The sequence below is a fragment of the Tinamus guttatus genome, unplaced genomic scaffold (assembly GCF_059628265.1).
Source record: "Tinamus guttatus ecotype Peru unplaced genomic scaffold, ASM5962826v1 Tinamus_guttatus_pri_ptg000002l, whole genome shotgun sequence".
Taxonomy (NCBI): domain Eukaryota; kingdom Metazoa; phylum Chordata; class Aves; order Tinamiformes; family Tinamidae; genus Tinamus; species Tinamus guttatus.
In genome coordinates, this window is record NW_028288536.1 from 1,083,714 (window position 1) to 1,103,460 (window position 19,747).

General features: G+C 43.8%; 1 protein-coding gene across 2 annotated transcripts in view; it reads left to right on the plus strand.

Annotated features, from left to right (window-relative positions):
- The first annotated feature begins 5,635 nt into the window (after nt 1-5,635).
- The window catches only part of AFF3 (ALF transcription elongation factor 3), a 299,418-nt gene continuing 285,306 nt past the window's right edge, over nt 5,636-19,747 (plus strand). The window contains exon 1 of one of the 2 annotated variants that reach the window (XM_010222664.2): nt 5,636-5,798. In XM_010222664.2, the coding sequence (XP_010220966.2) occupies nt 5,746-5,798 (53 nt within the window). In that variant the 5' untranslated portion in view covers nt 5,636-5,745. The remainder of the gene's footprint in view (nt 5,799-19,747) is intronic. The other variant, XM_088520310.1, reaches the window with a different exon arrangement.

Consider the following 19,747-nt stretch of genomic DNA (forward strand, 5'->3'; position numbering starts at 1 on the left):
AGCAACGATGGCCTGCCCCAGCTCCATGGAAAGCCATGGCTTCATCTCTTGAAACATTAGTGATTTATGAAACGATCCCATCCTAAAACCTTTTTTCCTTCCTTTTTTTTTCTTTCTTTTTTAAGCCCCTGTTGGTTTTGGAAAGTTATCCTGTCATCCCGACAGATCCTGCCGCTCACTGGCAGCTGGACTGTCTCTTTGCTCCTGGCAAACCATTGCCAATTGAGATGGAGCAGTGATGACCTGCAGCAGGAGAAGCAGAAGCTGCCTCCCAAGCAGAGGGGAGAGGTGCCTTGGCTCATGCTCGGGAGATGGGTCAGTATGTATTTCAGTGGGGCCACGGTTCCCAACATGTGGGATGTTGGGCCATCTGGGAGAGCAAGTGGTGCAAGAGCCACTGTCACCTATTGGAGTCAGCAGGTTGCCTCAGGGATGCAACAGGTGGAGATGGGTCCATGAGAGGCATTTGTCCCCACCATGTGCCCCACGACATGTGGTACCCCCAGTGTCGAACTCCAGACCTGGAGCTCCCCCGGGCACATACAGGAGAGCTGTGGTTGCTCATCAAGGACCACCTGCCTCCCCTCCTCTTTTTGTTTTGCAAACCCAAAACATGACATGTCATCCTAATCTTTCCCAGGTGTCTCAGCACTGGCCTTGTTCAGGGTTGGCAGTGCTGCAGCTGGTGAAAGGGCTCTGTGCACCCTGTGCAAGCAGGAAAACCTGCTCGTAAGGTCAGCTTTGGTTCTTTCTTTGCCTGGGTCAAGCCTGTGCCTTGCACTCCCCCGAGTCTTGAAGTGGCCCTCAGGACTCTCCTGTTCTGTGATAAAAACATTTTTTTAACCACACTTTTTGTCTACAAAGGAACTTTCACAATACATATGGGTCTCAAAATCTTTTATGTGGGGAAAGGGTACAGGAAAGGGAAAAAATGGGAGAAAAAAATGTAAACCTGTCTCTAATTGGCATAATTTCTGCAGCCCTGGCTCATAATTTAAAATGGATCAATTCTTCTGCAGTTGACATGATAGATGTTGTCACCAGTACTTGAAAAAAGCCATTTATATTTTTTCATTCAGGGGCACAGCCATCTACTTACCTCAGTGGGGGTCCCATGTGTGAGTCAAGAGCAATATGTGGCCAGTAGACTAAGGCTTGACTTACTTAGACTTCCAGCCATGCAGCATATTAAAATAATAAATATTTTCATTATCCATGGAATCCATTACACTTCTCCATTTTAGCAATTGTTAACTAATAATTTGGATTAATTACCAAGCTTAATCATTAAAAATTAAATCTATATATTTTGCTTCTTTAAAAGAGTGATAGTTTGCAACCATTTGTGTATATGCATGTTAAGTAGGAGAGCGATGAAATATGTTGCGTTAGCTTAACTTTGACAGCATCTGTATCCATGCCATATTATACTCCAGTCTTATCAAATCTCAAAAGCTACAGCATATAAATAGACTGTGATGATATTTGCAAGAGAGAAATCATTCACAATATTTTTGGCATCTTCTGTAGGGACTGGAGAAGAACCATGTAGCGAATGCAGCCTACAGCAGGGCAAGAAAGGAGTATATAGGAGCATGGAGCTGCAGAAGACCTGCGCATCCTGACTCCGAGTTATGGTTAGGCATATGTTCACCGACAAGCATAAATGCAACTTTTGTTAAGAGGAATGGAAATGCCAATGGTGAGTTTAAGCAGACAGAAATTCAGCTCAGATCATTTCACTCTGCTGAAGCAATGACTGCCAACGTGACACAACTTAGCTGTTATTTAATGGACCATTATGAGGCTGGGGATATATAGATTGAGGAGAAAAATGAAGCTATTTAGCAAGTAAAACTCCTTATGAATATACATTTTATTATGTTAAGAGCACTTAAACTATGGGTTCTGCAGCTGCTCAGACTGCAAGTTGCTGAGGTCAGTACAGAAGTAACTGTGTGAAAGTGAACGAGCTGCAACATGTGGGTGGCCGGGCAAGATGATCCTTTTTCTGCCTTGCTCTAAGATCTGCAAGGTCATGAAAAGAAAGGCTTTTAATACTGCACCCTCTGGAATGACTATTGGTGGACTGGGTTGTTTGGAGATGCATGGGTTTACTGGAGACACGCAACAGCCCCACTTTGCCTTCAAAGCCACAGGTTACGACCTGTCTGGTCTCGTCATGGAATGTGCCACATATGCACAGTTAAAATGCAACAAGTTTTTCGGGTGGGACTGTGTTCCACCACCTCTGCACCGGCTGGTCTGGTGGAGGGTGATGCCAATCCTGACACTGTAGACTGGTGCTTTGGAATTTCCCATGCCAGAGCCTATTTAAAACATGTCTATTTCTGTATCTCCCAGCACCCCCAAATGCCTCTTCTTTCTTGTTCTTTGAAAGCAGAAGGCTCTGCTTTTATGAATGTGCTGGGAATTCATTTCTTACTGGGTAACTCTTTTAAAGGTAGGTTCTAGGGAGAGATATTTCACATAGGATGTTGACTAAGAATATAGTATTTCTCACCTCCCCCTTATTTTATGTTGCATTAAAATTATCTTTACTCTTTCTCAGACAGCTGCTATGCCACATTCAAGACAGAGAGGGTGAGAAGTGGGAAATGTCAACTTTTAAGATGATGTTCAGCTTTCTCACTGCATACATCCTTTATGTAATGGGTTTGAATTCCATGTTGTTCATTGGCCTTCAGCTCTTCTTAGAAAGCCTGCCTGACTGGGTGCAGCTTCATGTTTATTCTCAATGAAGAGCTGTTAGCAGAGGAAAGCGCACCATGAGGGGGCACGTAATGTCTATATGAATCACTAAAAAAAAGACGAAAGCAAGCAGCGAGCAGGATTAGGCAGCACATAGTATATTTTTATTTACATAATGCCACGCTTTTCTGAAGAGGTAGGTTTTACTTCCCACATGAGCTGAAAGTCATGCCAACACGGAGCGCATCAAGGGATGATGGAGGGAGTGACTGTGGCCAGGCAATGGGTTACAATGGGAGGCATTAAAGGCTCCTTTGGACCAGGTCTGAACTCCTTTTAACCAGTCCTCATTAATTTGTTGTACGTCATTGTTACGGTCATACTATGTGTTGTGATACACGGAGCAGTTTTAAGGAAAAAAGCCAACCTTCGAAGAATGTCAAGCAGGAAGAGTTCTAATAAAACACGACTGTTGAGCATGTGGGATGTTCTGGTCACAGCAAAGCCACAAGCCTGGCCAGCAGCAAAGAAAGAAAAGCCATGGGCCAAAGAGGGTCTTGGAGTTTGAGCCTTACAGACAAGAGTTTGAAAAATGCCATTGAGGCCAGAGGAAGAGAGAGGGAACTTTCAGCACTTGGTAGCTGAATGAAAGGGTTGAGATTTTCCATAGACATTAATTTTGGTGCAATCAGTCTCCATGTACGACGCTTTGCATGAGAAGAGAGTTATGGCCATGACAGGGAAGGGAAGAATGAAGCAAAAAATAATATACATGCAGAAAAACATAAAAAGTGCCTTCCCATGTATTAAAACATATTAAAAACATAAAACATACCGCCTAGGTTGTTACCATTATGTATGACTGTCTGAAATTTAATTCACTAACTGCTGTTCACGCTGTTTGTTTACTTTTTTCCTATTGATCTCAGTTGGGATGATGAATTTTACCTACAGAATTTCACTCCCAAGCTTTCATGCGTTTGTGTGTTGCCACTTGTTAGCGCCTCGGTGCAAGCATGACCTACAGCCAGCTCCACCACTGCTGTAAAGGGGGTCCACCTCTATCGATTTAGTCTATAAAGATAGCCTAATCCTCTCACGCCTTACATATCACTTTGAGGGTGATTTAAGCACTGCTGCAAATCACTGTGTGAGCTGGGACTCAGGGAGAGAATCAGGTCCACACTGCCAGCAAAATCTGGGTTGCAAAATCTCTCTTAAAATAAGAAGAGTGACGCAGCACAGGCAGCGGCTTTAAAAGGTCAGTATAAATATGCTGCCATGCCTCCTTCTCACATAAGTAATATATTCTGTTGAGAAGGCTACCTGGTTTTCAGGGTCAATTTTGAGTCATGCTAAGCTTTACCTCCACGAAGAAAAAAAGCCATCTTTCAATTGCCTTTATGTGTCCATTAATGCTGGACCAAGCATGGCATCCGAACTGCTCTCTCTCTATATAGAGACTTTTTTTTCATTTTCATCCTCACTTGCTCAGGCCGGACAGCAGAGCCTCCCCGCTCTGGGACTGCCCTTCTCACCTCGGGGGGAGCCCTGGGAAGCCCTGAGGAGACGGAGGCGGCATGAGCCACATCGGGTCAGCACCTCTGCCCCGAAGACGTGCCACGTCCAGGTCCGGGTGCTTCTGGCAGTAGGAGGCAGCACCACCTTGGCTGTGCAAGGCAGCAGAAGCGGCTCTGGAGCGGCTCAGGATTTTTGTAACGCCCGGGGAGAGCTGCACACACATGTGGGGGCTGCCAGACCTGTCCCTTAGTGTGTGTCCACACTGCAGGGCTGGCTGCAGGTCTCCGAGAGAGGCAACCCCCAAGTGCGGGATGGCCCTCTGGCCACCAGCATAGGCGCGGGCACAGGAATAACCCCTCTTGTAATCCCCAGTTCTGCAGATTTCTTCACCCTTCGGGGATGACATGGCAATTCTCTGGCAGCTAGTCACTGCTCTGCTAAAAAACCCGATATTCTGGGCAGTATTTAATGTGCTTTAACCTCTCAATGTGATTCAGCAGCTGCAGATCAGGAGAGGCTGCCCCATCTGGCCAGCGGCATAGTGCAGACGGCGCTTTGCACAGACCGCGCAGCGCGAGGGCAGTTACTCGCACACCCAAAGCCAGGATAGGTATTACTCACTTCGGATGGCAGGCGCTGACCATCATTACTCTTATTTGCAACCACAGATGGGTGATTTTTAAAGGGCTCGTGCACACCTGGGCTCTGAAGGTCTACGGTGCAGATGTGCGCAGGTGAGCGTGCAGACAGAGCCCGAAGGGCTCTGCCATGTGTCCAAGGAGGCATCTGTGCAACAGCACATGAGCCCGACCGTGCCACCTGAACGGCCACTTTCCCCATGCATGGATCGGGCCTGTGTCATTGCCCGGCCTACAGCAGGCTGAGGACCTGGTAGGTCCCACCACTGTCTTGACCAGCACGATTTTCCCCCAGTTCGACCCCAGATCTTGGAATATCATCACAGCGCGGGCTGGTGCAGCAGCACAGCCGAGGCTCCCTGGCTGGCGTGCCTGCCGTGGGGCAGGTAGCCGGGGCCTGCACACCAGGGCCACAGGGGAGCAGAGAAGGGGCAGGAGGGGGAGTTAAGCAGGGAGAAAAAAGAAAAAAGGGAGAAAACTCTCGCGCACAAAAGCAGCCCGAGTTGCTTTGGGGCGCCCCGCGGGTGCGCGTCCCGGCCGCTCGCCGTGCGCGGGCGCAGCGTGCGCGGGGCGGGCGCGCACGAGGGAGGAGGGAGCGCGGGGGAGCGGGGCGGGCGCGGAGCGGCGCCGAGCCGCCAGCGAGCGAGCGAGCGAGCGAGCGAGCCGCGGCACAGTCATTTATTTCATTCTAATGTTTTATTTTCTGGGGGGAAGGCGAGGGGGAAGGTGAGACGGGCGCGGAGCGGAGGTGGGGCGCCGGGTGCGGAGCGGGGCCGGCGGAGGCTGCGCGCCCTCGCCCTGCTGCCCGCCGTGCAGTTAAGATGCGCCCCGGCCGCCGTGCGGTTGCAGCGCGGCCGCGCTGACATCGCTCACCATGGACAGCTTCGACTTGGCTCTCCTGCAGGAATGGGACCTGGACTCGCTCTGGTGAGTGCTGCCTTGTCTCCCCGTCCCCCCGCCACGGGCGTGAGCCGAGTGGGATGGGGATGCGGTACCTGGGGGGTGTGCGAGCACGGGGGGTGTGCGCGGTAGCCGGCGGGTGCGATAACCGAGGGGCTGCAGTAGCTAGGGGACTGTGCAACACTTAGGGGTCTGCGGTAATGTGGGGCGCGAGTGCGATAATTTGGAAGGGGGCTGCAACCGGGGATTGCAATAAGGGAGTGCGAGGGCTCGGGGGGCACTGAACGGGGCGGCGGGGACAGCAAGGAGAGGACCCCCCCAGTGGGCACCCCCCCAGTGTCCCCCTCCCGCCACTTGCTCCCCAAGGTCGCTGCCCCTGGAGGGGGCGAGCGGAGGGTGCCCCCTCAGGGGCTGCCAGGCTGGGTCTGGGGGCTGAATGTGCTGCTCGGCTGCGGGGGCTCTTGCGAACCCGCCTGCCTCCAGCCCCGCTGTGCCCCCCTGCCTGGGGCACCTGCCCCCCCCGTTCATGCCCTTGACCTCCCCCCGCGCCCCCCATCGCTGCCCGCCCCCGCGGTGGCGCCAGGGAGGAGGGGAAACAATTTCTAGAAATGTCATTAGCGACTCGAGGAGGGAATTGCTGCGTGGCCCCCCCGCCCCGCAGAGCCCTCCCCGAGGCGCTGCCGAGTGGCGGAGTTTGCGGCCGGAGGCGCCAGCCCCCGAACGGGAGGCGCTCCCGGTGCCGTCGGGAGCGGCGGGGGGAGCCGCGCGGGACGCGCCGTCGGGCGCGGTTTCCCCTGCGGAAGAAATGCACACATATATACACATATGCGTATACATATACGTTAACGTGTTATGTGATCTATAGCTCCCGTCAGTAGGGTGCGCGTCCAACAGTTGGGGCTTCTCTCCTCGGTGGCAGGTGTAACAGAACAAGCGCGTCCCGTCCCTGGCCTGCTCCCTACGGAAAACCTGCCGCGGGTCAGAGCAGCTCGCAGGGCGCGATGCTGGTGCTTATAAATGTGCGCCTCGATAGCATCCTGCCTAATAAAACTTTTATATGGCTGTGGGAACTTTAAAGAGCGTGTATAATGTGAAATTAGTTACTGCCCTATAAAAGTTTTTAATTACAGTGGTGCTGCCTGTGACACGAGTTAAGGTTATGTCCTCGTTTCAATTATAAATACCAATATTCAGTTTATATCCCAACCATAACATTTATCTCTGGCCTGATTGTAAGTTTTCAGTCCATATGCACCGTTTTAAAATTAAGTTGCAGGCATTTTCTTCTAAACAAGAGTGGGATAAATAATACTCCCATGCATTTGACTGTTTTCCCTTTCTCCCTGAATGAAGACAAACTTCAGAGGAATTTTCTGTTCCACTGAAAGTGCGATGTTCATTAGTTCATTCTACAAGGTAGCTCCTGTGGTTAATACCGAATTTAACAACCTAAGGAAATACTGAATTTAAAAACCCAGAAAAACTGGGTCAATGGCTCCTTTCTGTCACCTTTGTAGCATCTTTTTTGACTCTTGTGGGGCTACTTTGAAATGACTGTGGTAGATATCAAACTCTTGGACAGGTCCAAAGGGACACTGATCATTTTCCAGCTAAATCCCATGTTTAAAATCTTTGCGTTTGTGTTACAGGTTGTATTGTGGCTTTATAGACTTTGTATTATTTTCCAATGTTGTTATTCCTTTTTTTTTTTTTTCCCCTTTTCCAAGATATATTCAACAGAGCTCCCCAGATGGCACTTTAAAGGCCATAGGCCTCCATTCCTTGCTAAACTCTGACCACTTTGGACAGGCTGTACCCACAGACGCCCAAGGTGATGCCTTACCAAGGCGGTCACAGGCTTTAACAGGCTCATCAGCTAAGCGTTTTGTGCTTCGTGTTTGCGTTCTTGCAGGCCTAGCATGGCCTTGGCTTGGTGTATCTGAGCTCACAGGCTGCAAGTTTGTCACAAAGCAGCGGGTCGGGCGGACCTTTCAGAATAGTCACTTTGAAAGTTGGATGGGTAATGTTGAAAAAAGAATAAAAAAGCTGTGAAAACTCCCAGGCGGGTGGGTGTCAGGACAGCCAGGGGCAGCGTGCGCATCCAGCTCCTCTCCCTCCCGGCTCCCTGCTGGAGAACACGCACATCATGCGAATTCCCAAGAACCCCGATTGGGATAATGTGCTAAAGTAGCCCAAACAAAGCCAGGATGTTAATTTTCAGCTCAAAAGGCTCGACAGGATTTTCTGCAACGAGTACAGTTGTTCCCAAAAAGGAAACTAAAATCGACCGTATAGATGGGAAGTACTTCATAGCAAAGAGCAGCACTTAGGAGACTTAATTTTCTGTGCAGCAAGAATGAATGTTGTCCTTTATTCTTTTGAATGTAGTCATGATGACAATTTGCACACTTAACTTGCGACGGAAAATCCACTTTTTGCAGCGTTTGGTGAATGTTTTGCTTAAAAGTGCAGCAATTAAATATTAATGTGCTGTTCTAAAGTGTTATTTGTTTTTTATTTGTTATGTTCTTGGAAAATCAAAAGGGTATGAAAAGGGATTTCCAGATGAACAGCAGCATGCTAATCAATTCTCATTGATTGTTACTTTTATGCTGTTAATGAATTTGCTCTCCAATTAATACGTGCCATGTCTTTTACTCTGCTGTAGCACAGAAAACGTAATGATATATTGTGACCATAAGACAATGTTTAGCTAGTAAACAGAAACGGGAGAACATTGTAAGCAGTTTTCTACTAGCAGTAGTTTTTCCAGGTTGTGCTGATGCCAGTAGCACTTCTGCTACCCAGAAAACTACTATAATTCAAATAGTGAAAGCTGAGTGCAAACTCAAATAGCAAATCTAACAAAACATACAAATCTGTGGCATAAACAGAACTTGTGCCCATGCGGTAGGCTTTTTCTGGAACATTTTGGAGTGATCAGCCCCGCTTCCTGAAGGCTTCATTGCTGCTGAGTAATGCGCTTATCCCAAACACGCGGCACTAACGTCTTTGAAGCACAGCCCCAGCTCCTGTTCTGCCTTCTCCATACGTTTGTTTGTACACAGTATGTGTAGTGCTGCTCATTCACACTCAAGGATGTGGATTCTCCACTGCCATGTAATCATGTGTTTATTCACAGCAGAGGAAAGAGATGGAAAATTCTCAGTTAGTTGTGTTTTATATCCATTTTGTACTGCCGAAAACACATTAGATGTGATGGAAAGCAGCAAGTAAGCAGAGCAGAGGACTTATTTGGAGTGCCAGGACTGCTTCAGTATTTCAGGCATTCGTGTTGCTATTTGCCTTATTTGACAAAGATAGATCAAAAGTCATCCAGGTTCTGGAGCCTGTGCTTAGGTTTAGGCCCAAAAATAGCCCTGCTGAGGACCATTTCTTTTAGCAAACGGTCTCCTCCCAGGCTTCCTCTAAGATACACATGTAATTTTTTTCACGTTCATTAAAAACAATTACCAGGTTTATTAAAGCACTTACTCACTGTGCTGTACCGAACAAAAGAATAATTTTGAGCATGATACGTTTGTTAGCTACAAATAAACCAGTGTTTGCTTAGGTAACAGAAGTCAAGTATGTAATCAGTTTAAGTGGTACTCATCTGATATTTCTGGGTATTTTGAGTTAGCATCAGTTTCGTAGAGGTTGGATAGTTCTGTAAAAATGTATAGTTGTATAGTTTCCAAGTTGAGATGAATATCAAATGCCACAGTGTAAGGTGGCCCAGTGTGTTTTACAGACCACGTATTGAATTACTAGTTCATTTGCTATCTTTGGGTCTGTTCCTGCTCCATTTGAAGTCAATGAGAGTTTTGTTTGGAAGTTGCTATTAACAAAAAGTGGCTAGACATCCAGCACTCTTATAAATGAACCTTTTGTAACTTCTTGATCCCAGGTTGTCTAGTTTTTAGACACTACATTTTAGACTTGTGTAAGTCTAAAAGTTTTTTTTTTTTTTTTCCTCCATGCTGCCCGGCGATGTTCACTGGAGAAAATTTTGGAAAGCTAATTCTATAAATATATCTTCAGTCGATATGGAATATCAAGATGTTTGTTTTCAGATAACACTAAGCAGATAGTTTTTAGAGAGGGACCATTCTCTTAATAGGGTAGAATTCATTAATTAGAATTCAATTTATAGACAGTACAAAACCGTAAAACTTCCATCTTAAAAAATACCCCCAAGCCCCTTTTATCTCTCATCTCCACAAGGGCTGACTCTGCTCTGGTCCACATCTCCTCGTGTTGGCTCACAGTTGCCACCTTCCCCTTGCTGGGATCCCACCTAGAAACTTGCTCTCCCTGGGATGTTGTAAGTTGTGAGCAAACAACAACACGGGTGCTACCTACAGCCCATTCCCTTCTGCTTTCACAGCATGTTCCCTCTTCCTCATGCCTGTTTTTCAGGCTGCAAGCCCTGTGGACTGGGAATTACTTTTATTTTATTTGAGATTTTATTTTACTTTTTCCTTACAGCTCTGAACAAATTGTATGTGCTAAACATAATAAGTATAAATAAGAAGAAGAGCAAGCTTTTTGTGGTCATAATACTTTATAAACATCAGCTGAATAATAATGCTGTAAAAATATGTCTGTAGTGCTTCGTGAGTTCATTTGCTGGGTGTAATGTACCACATCCTAGTCTGGCTGTAGGCTGAGGAGCTCTACTGAGTCCAGGGGCTTTGCTGGTCTGTAGCACATAAGGATCTGGCCCCTTATCTCTGGCTTGTTGTACACTCTGTTGAGTTTTAAAAGAATAATTACTATTTTTGGTTTTTTTTGCATCCTTATATGTTGTTTTTGTCCCATGAATGAAATTTTGACATTTCAGCGTATATCATGTGCTTTCCTATTTCCTCACTGAGGACTACTTGGGGATGCAAGCCCAGTTGCCTGTGGATTGTTATCCACAGGCAGTGGCAGTCTTCAGGCTCAGGCTTGTAGGTTTATGTTACCGCATGTATGTTTTCCATGAGGAGCCAAGAGGTGAATGGCAGAAACCTCGCTAGATCAATGGAGAAGGATTCAGGACAGGACACGCTGCATTTCATATTCTATGTGAATATTCTGAGGAAAAAATGGGCTTCTTAGAACTGGTGGAAGAAGGAAAGTATGGTCCATTAAGCAAAAAAAGACACAGAAGAAACATAGGCTCCGGGAATATCTTTCCTGCCATCCATATATTAGCAACAACATCACACTCAATGCCACAATATTCTCGTTAGAGAAAACAACTGTTTAATAGCAAGCTTTTTAACCTCATAAAACAAATTATTCCATTTGCATCTTACTTTTGACTACGAAGCACTGATAATTTCTGGTTTACTCAAACACAGATAAAAAGAGTTCCAGAAATTATTCACAGCATATAATCGGAGCTACCTAAATCTCTGGTTATAACTTCGTTAACAATAAAATCAATAAAAATAATAAAAAAACCCTGATATTATATACAGAGAACAGAGAGATTGCATTTCGTGTGAGATAATAATTATCTCATCTAACAATTGAGCTGTAGTTTTGAAGTGACATCCTCACAAAATGAGATTTCAAAAAAAAAAAAAAAGGTGTTTTCTGTGAAACAGAGGAAATTTCCTCTCTATCTGGGCTGGTTAGCTGTGAGGCTAATTCCAGTGGAAAACCATAACTTCTTTCTGAAAAATTGAAAGTCGAAGAAGTAAAAGGCTTCCTTGGCTTTGAATAAAACTTTCCTTTTGGCAATACAGCTGGGCTGGTTTAGGGGAGTTAGTGTCCAGCATCGAGGAGCTGGCAGTGCCGGCTCCTGGTGCCTTGCTGGCAGGGCCCAGTCCCGGACACATGGCACGGGGATCCCCAGGAAACCAGTAAAAGTTGGAGATTTGGTGGATGGGAGGTCTGTTTTCTAGTGGAAAGCTGGATGTTTCTTCAGAAAGCGGACACTCTTTGTCAAAGTTTTGGGGTTACTGAAAAGCACCGCTCCATTACAGATTTGTCAAAAAATGAGAAAATCGGTCCTTCATAGGAGACACTGTGTTTGCACCATTAGCAGCTGGGCTGCTGGCTGGTCTTCTGTCCGTTAAAATCAATATTAAGACACTGATCAAGCTTGCTGGTGCAGGCTAAGGTCCCGGGAGACCCAAAATGGACACTTCTCGTTTTATACGCAAGTAATAATCCATATCATTTCTGAACGATTTGCGGATAGCTACAGATGCGTTTATATTTCGGGAGAAGAATGAATGAATTGCAGCAATGGTGAAATGAATGTGATGGTAGTTGTTAATATTATGTGAAAAGCCTTTTATGTATCTTTTCAAAGATAAAAATGTGTTATAACAAAGATATATAAAAGGCTACCTATGTTCCGGTCTCATAGCTCAATATTTCAGCTTTCCTGGTGTCTTATTCAAACAAGCAAACAAAACAGTATGTTAGTAACTTAAGTTGACTGCATTTTATCCTCATAGGAAGATTTTAACCTGTATGTGTGCACCAAAAACACGGATATGCGTGTATCTTGGGAAATGTGACAGCAGGAATGCAATTTAAACTTATCCTCGGAGATTCTGCATGTAGTTTTTTAAAAATAAATTAGTTCCAAAGCAGCAGTGGTGGTCTCAGCAGTCAGGAAACACTTAAAATTACGCAGGAGGGACTAGAAATCTTTGCTAGGAAGCTTTTTTGTTGCTATGTTTTGTTTCTCAATAAAGATGAGCCACAACTGTAAGTACTTAGAACTAAAAACAAGAGGGTTGTATCTGACAAAGTCACACAACTTCTTAATGTAATCCAGTCTTTCTGTGTGGTTGTTTTCACATGTTTTTGACCAAAGAAAGAGTCTTTTGTGAGTCAACCCAGTCTAGCTGAATGACTGTGCTGGACAAACAGAGGATGAAGGCAGTATCTTCTTACACTGAGTTTGTTTTGCCTGCTTCAGGCTGTGATGAGTTCTTATTGTGCGTATCACTTTTGAACTATTTTAGGGAGAAATTGGTCACCTTGCTGTTCCTTTGAGTTGTCCTTATGGTGGAGTCTGGGCGCCAGGGGACTATGATGACCTATGACAAAATGAAAAATACACACAACACAGATGGATAGGCCAGGAGGACAGGGAAGCGGTCAAACAGGCATTTGCAAGGTTCTGGTTAAGAAGTCATCTCAGCTGTGATCTCTCCATGTACCATATACCAGTTATCCTCTGTTTATATCCTATGTTCTTTGCTTAGCTCATGGAGAAGGGTTTGGTGATTCTTTTTCTGATGTATGGGAATGGGCAGATTTCCTGAGCCTCCTTGTATGTGGATTTATATTTCGCTCTGGTCAGAGCTACGCCCTTGTGATATACCAGGAGAAAGTGGATTCCTTCAGCGTTATTGGCTGCTTCTTAGCAGCTTCTGTCTGATCATTTCTCTGATCACCTAGCCTTAGGTTAGCCCTCAAGTCTGTGGATTTTAGGAGGGAATGACATAATTTGAATGTTTTTTCTGAATGCCTTTGCAGTTTTTTCTTTTGTCTTAAAGCAACAGGTGCAGTAGGTAGTTGAACCTCAGTCAAAAAAAAAAAAAAAAGAAAAAAACAGTCTATGGGCAGAGATACTCTAGAGAAGACAGTTATGTAACAGCACATCCAAGAGAAGACACTTTTTGTTTCTGAAGTGGTCAGCGAAGGAACCAGTATGCATGTTTTAAAGGATGAAGCAACAAAAACAAACAAACAAGTGTGCTTTGCTTCATGTCATGTTTGACAAGGAGAGTGTAACATTTTCTGCAAGATGATGACCTTTGAATTTACTAAATTTCACTAATTTAAAGTTAATGCGTCAATGTGCTCTGTTTGTGTTAGGCTGGAAGATTGTCGGGAATTCCTTAGTGCAAAAGTGGTTGTGTACTAGTCCATTTACTTAGGCTCCCTGCAAGAAAGCCACCACGATCCCAGCTGATCTGAATTAATGTCACTACGTAGCCTCGCATCTTTGGCTGTAGCAACATGCTTGCAGCTGGCACATGTGCATCCTAGGCTGCTGTTGCCTCAGATGACAGCTCCTGAAAAGGAGAGAATCCTGTCAAAAGTTGATGGTGTGGCCAAAGTTTTTTTTTTTTCTCAGGTTTTGTTGCTCATTACACAAGCCTGTTCCAAACCATTGATTTCAAAATGGTACGTATTTCCAGGATATGGAGACTAATAAATTCCTGGCTATTTAGTGCTACTGCTTCTGCAACGTCTGAAGTAATGCAGGTTTGGGATAACCCTAATAAAGGAAAGCCCCGATAAATACTGTTGCTTCCAGAGCTGCCCTGGCTGTTGTAGGCCCAAGCAAGGTATCTCGTTATGACACTCTCCAAGGCTTTGTGCTTCACAAGAACATATTAGCCTGGGTGCAAGGCTGTATGAATGTGATATATATTTTGCAGTAGAAATGAAACCTTTTTTTAGTTGTTCTTAGAAGTATACAAGTAGCAATATCTTGAACTAATTACAGCTGATGTAAAGCACATTTAAGGAAACCCATTAGAGGAGAATTAGAACTAGAGCAGATTAGCTATTCTTTAATGGCCTTGACTGTAGATCTTTTGATGCCTTGGTAGCTTTTCTAACGCTCATTGCTCATCTGTCTTGACTAAATGACTGAGAAGCTTCTTTCAACTCACAGTCTGGTTGTAATGTGAAAAAAATCGCTGTTTTCAGCTGAAAAAATGATTATCTGCAAAGGTAAACCATGCTGAGTTCTGTACTATATTTCTTGGTGAGATTTAAAGCATTATTTTACTGCTCAATGTGACTGTATAATAAAAAGAACAATCTCTACTATCCTTCCTTGGAGCCATTAATTATTTACTTTCTTGAAATACTGATCATAGACAATTCTACATGACGCCCCTTCTTACTGACTTTCTGGTCTCTTTCTTTATTTTTGCATGCTTTGCAAATGTCTGTAAATTCATTTTCATTGAAAAGGGAAATAAGTAATTTAGACTATTGCAGCTGTTTCATAATTAATTAATTTCAATTTAAAACAATCAAGTAGTGCCCATCTATTGTTCTGTGTGTTTTTTTTCTGAGACATTAAGATTCAAAATATCAAAATAAGTTCCAGATGGAAGCGAGTATTTTATAGTTGGAAAAAAAAAACGTGATTTTGCCTAGAACCTCAAAAGTCTTTCCCTGATCAAAACAGAAAGTATTATGCTTAAGCATGATTTTTCAAGTTTTGAACTACTACCTTAAAATTACTTCAGAATGCTGTTTTGAAATGTTATATAGGGCATTAATTTATAAAAAGAATACAGAGTGAGAGAAACAGTGATGCAGGACTATTTATTCAGTTGTTTCACCAAATACTTTCGGCATCTGTTAAATTGTAATAAGGCTTAGCACATTTTCCCATTTTTGGCACTCTGTTTTCTAAGAAAAGGAGAAATATTTGCAATAATAAATAATGTCTCTGCTAATAAATCAATAAATAACACATTCTGTTAAGAAGAAATTATGGTAAAGTGAAGAAATTTTAGTAAAAACATTGAGCAGAAGGAAATGTGGTTGAAATGGTGCGCTGAGAAAATCTATATGCTCCTGTACTTTTATAAATACTAGGGTTTGTAGATGAACTTTTTACATGGCAGTTTAGAATAAGAAGAACAAGTCTTTTTTTGTACACAAAGGACCCTTATGTAAGAGGTTTATACTATGTAAATATTGCTGTTATTGAGGTAGCCCATTATAATGGACTAAGGAAGAAACACTATATATTCAGGAAAGCATTTATAAATAACAGTATAGATGCTATAGTCTGTAATCCCAACATGGACAACTTTCTCTTTGCAATCAATGGAAGTTTAGCCTGAATAAAGATGGAAGGAATTAGCCCAGTCATAATTATCTGAATTACACCAGGAGTTGAAGGCTAAACAATAAAATCATGATTCATAACATAACAGCTTCACTTAATTCTTTTGTAGTCTTAATATATCTCATTATATGGTACTTCTGTTCTTTCCTCTCCGTACAGTATTCAAATTAATAACAACCACCTTTACATAACTGATGGTTAGACATGTTTTGCTGCCTTAGCAAGATCAAAGGATTTTATATACCCTTTTCGGATAGATACGAAGAATAGGGTGATCAATCTCTTCTGTAATCATTAAGCACAGTGTAAATACTATAGGGTACCCAATTAAACACAAGTGGTTTGCCAGATGCTGAGAGCATTGCAGGTTCTCAAGAGATCCCCAGCTTTGTGGGACAGGCCACAATCCCTTAGGAATTAGTGTTGCCCTGAGTTGTCACTCCCCTGATTTGTGTCCTGAAATGAGCTGCCTCTACCGTGTATGGAGCCAAAGGCCAGGCAACAATGTCTTTACTTCCACCTAGACACCCTTGGGTGGGAAGGAGATGGTGGTGGGTGCTGATTTGAGATGATTTCCCACCTTACAGCCCCCAGAGAGGAATGGGATGTAGACTGAGGGGAGGGAGATAGCCAAATTAGAAGGAGATGCAGGAAAGAGCAAAGGGGAAGGAGACTGAAGAGAACAGCTAAAGAAGTGACCTCCAAAACAGCTCTAATCTGAAGCTGGAGTTAACCTCTCACCAGGAAGCCATCTGTAGCCTTAGGGCTTTAAGAATTCTTTTTATCTAGAGATGTAATTGAAACAAGATGTGTAACAGCTGCAAGATGTCAAGTTTGTCAAAGTAACTAGAAAAATGAGTTCTGTGATGCACTAATACATGGCAGTATAACCTATGGTTAAAAAAAAAAAGGAAGAAAGAAATTATCATATGGGTTAAAAAGAAGGAGGAAAATAGTGCAAAATGAAAAGGTACAGGTAATTCTGGTGCCTGACCAATTTGAAATTAAACTACAGTGAATGTTTCCCAGAAGACGAAACACACAGCCTAAATCCTCACCCCAGCAGAACTGATAGCGAAATTCTTGATGTTCCCATCATTAAGGGGTGTGGACTGGACTGGAATGGATATTCTCGAACTGTAATGGCTGGTTGACTGCATTGCCTCCACGAGAGGGTGGCATCTATATTATTTTACCCTTATGCCTGTTACTGATGTTTTTACTTATGGTGTGCATTACTGTGGTGCTTTGCATTTTTAATTAAGAACCAGGATTTGCTATGCTAGATGCTGTACAGGCATGGAACAAAAAAAAAAAACCTAAAAACCTGATTTTGAGCCCAAAGATTTTGCAGACAAAATAAAAGAGAAAGATGATGATGAATACGGGTAAAATAGGTCAAAAAGAAAAGAAAAAGAATATTTTAATCACCCAAATGAACAGTGGTCACCGCAAACCACTAGTCTGATGGTTTTGCTAAGTATTTGAATGTGGGCGTGATGGCAAAAAACAGTTTCTTCGCAAGAAGTGGAAAAGAACAATGAAGCCGTTTATGAGGGGCTCCTCCCAAGCCTGAGTGACAGCATAGGGATACCCTGAAGGTGTTAGTTTGAAACTTGGAGAGTGAGCTGTCCTCATGGACCAATTGAAGCCTGGAGTCAGCCTTTTTGTAATGACTTTTTTTGTAATGACTTTTCATAATGATGGGGATGGGCCACAAAGGGCCTTGACAGTGAAGACAAATAGGGGCCAGTGAAGAGCTGTAAAGAAAAGAGGGTTATAGTCAAAGCATCTTGTCTGGGAGATAATATAATATAACCAGCTGGAGCTGGTTCTCATCTGTGAAGCCCAGTTTTGCAAATTGGTGTAGGTGTAGCTGCAGAAAAATGCCCTAATTCAAAATCTTTATATACAGGTAGGTCCTCTGGAGCCTTGACCTGGGCCAAGGCAGATGACTGGGCATGCTTGATGCACAGCACTTCTTGCAGTGTGATCATCTATCTCGCTGTTATCTATTACAGTACTGCTGTGGGTACTACTCCACTACTGCTATCACAGATGAAAGCAAGTTTCAGAGCTCATACCTGGGTACCTGTCAAATGTACCCTATTTCCCACTTTCAGAAGTGACTTGGAAACCTATCTCTCATTGAAAGCCTTAAAGAAAATGGAATTCTGATTTTTGAATAAATATATAACTCAGAGGTTTTAATTTCCTCGGCTCATATTCACATGCAGAAAAAAAAAAAAAGAAAAAAAGTAGTAAAATGTCAGCAGTGCTCATACTCTAATTTGGTTGGTGGAAGAGAAGCCATCTTTTAAAACTCAAGTCATCATAATGCATTAGGTGCTATTGAACCTCTCTGCAGTACAGAAATAGGCTGGCTCCACTGAAATACTGCTAGTTCTCCAGTATCCTCTTGATGTTGCTTGTTGAGTATTGAAAGTACAGACAAGTTTTCTCACAGCACACTTTAAGACCATTCAAAAGAAGTTGTGTTTACCTCATCCCAGACATCTTTGCATACAGACAACTACAGAACCAAAGTGAATCCAGAAGTTTTAGTATTTTTTTTCCTGTATTTCCTCCCAGGAAGTCTCAGGAGTAAATATGAGTGTGTGTGCTCACAGATGTCCTGTGTATGTGCAGTAAATCCAACCTGTTCTGAATGTGCTAGTCTTGCTGCACTTGGTAATAAACCATGGCAATAAATCAGATGATCTGCACATGCATAATAAATCTGATGTACCTCAATGCTGACATACAGGATGGACATACTGTTCATACACTGGCCATTTTCGAGGACTTCTTGATGCCAGGCTTGCTTGAGAGGCCTGGCAAAACTGCTGATTTCTTCTTTGCATGGCAAAATTTCCAGAGCAAATCCCGTAAGAGTGGGACATGTGGGAGACTAATCTTGAGTGTTATTTTTCGGTGCGGCTATATTCATTCAAGCCAGGATGGCATCCTGATGGTATAGACAACTCCACGCCCATAAAAGTGATCTTTCTGACAGCCTAGAAATTTTTGCAATACCTCATCCTTACAAGTTCAGATGCATTCCCTATCTTTGCACAAAGATTTGTGTGTGCCAAGTGAGTTCCCTAATTACTTCAGACCGTAGGTATCCTGAGAACTCTCTCAGTCATGCCAAAATGTTCTGTTTTGTACAAAATAATTCACCAGCTGAGGAACACAATGATTAGCCAAGTTAACAGGACTCAGTTGGGAAGTGGGACATCTGGACTCAGTGCCTGTTCCAGTGATTGCTCAAGTATTTCTAGGAAGTTGGAGAGCTTTAGCTGCAGAACTCTATGTGATAGAGCACCTTCCTAAGGAAGATGGGGACAGGTATCTGAGGCAGGAGGGATCTGCTAGCCCTACACAGTGACTGCGGATTCTCCTCCCCGCTGTGAAGTGCCAATAGAGGTTCATCTGGGATTCTTTCAGAGTCTGGGATTAGTCGCACTGAACTCGAGAGAGCATCATTTGTCAAGTATAAGAGTTTTTTAGAGCTAAGTGGATCTACACATACGGCAGACACAAAACAACACTAACTTAACACCAGTCAATCTACAAGTATAACAGAGTTTATAGTGAAGCTAGAAACAGAACAAAAATATTCATATATATGTCCAGAGCTTTGTGGTTGAGTCGCTGATGCATGGTGCAATGGCTGTCCTTGCCCTTTCCTTATCCTTATGGGCCACTATAAGATCAGTATAGCTTTCCCTGAATTGCCGTCACTTTGCTTGAGCTGTACTGAGGTGATTCATGTTCTCCCTGGTAGCTGGCATCAGGGATATCCCCACTGATGGGTGGGTTGTCAGGTCTGCAGGCCTGCTCATGGTGTGTCCAAGTCCATACAAAGGCATGTGGCTTACTTTCTCTTATTCTTCCCACGCTTAGTTCATTATCCAGTCGAACAGTGATGGACGACGGTTATCCAACAGAATAGATGGCAGATCACTGGCAGATACAGATGTTCAACAGGTAGCAGTTCACATATCAACAAATATCGGTATGGATGTTCAATAGATCACAATCACAAAATCGTTAAGGTTGGAAGGGACCTTTGGAGATCACCTAGTCCAACCCCCTGCAAGCAGAGGGACGCCTAGAGCACGGGGCACAG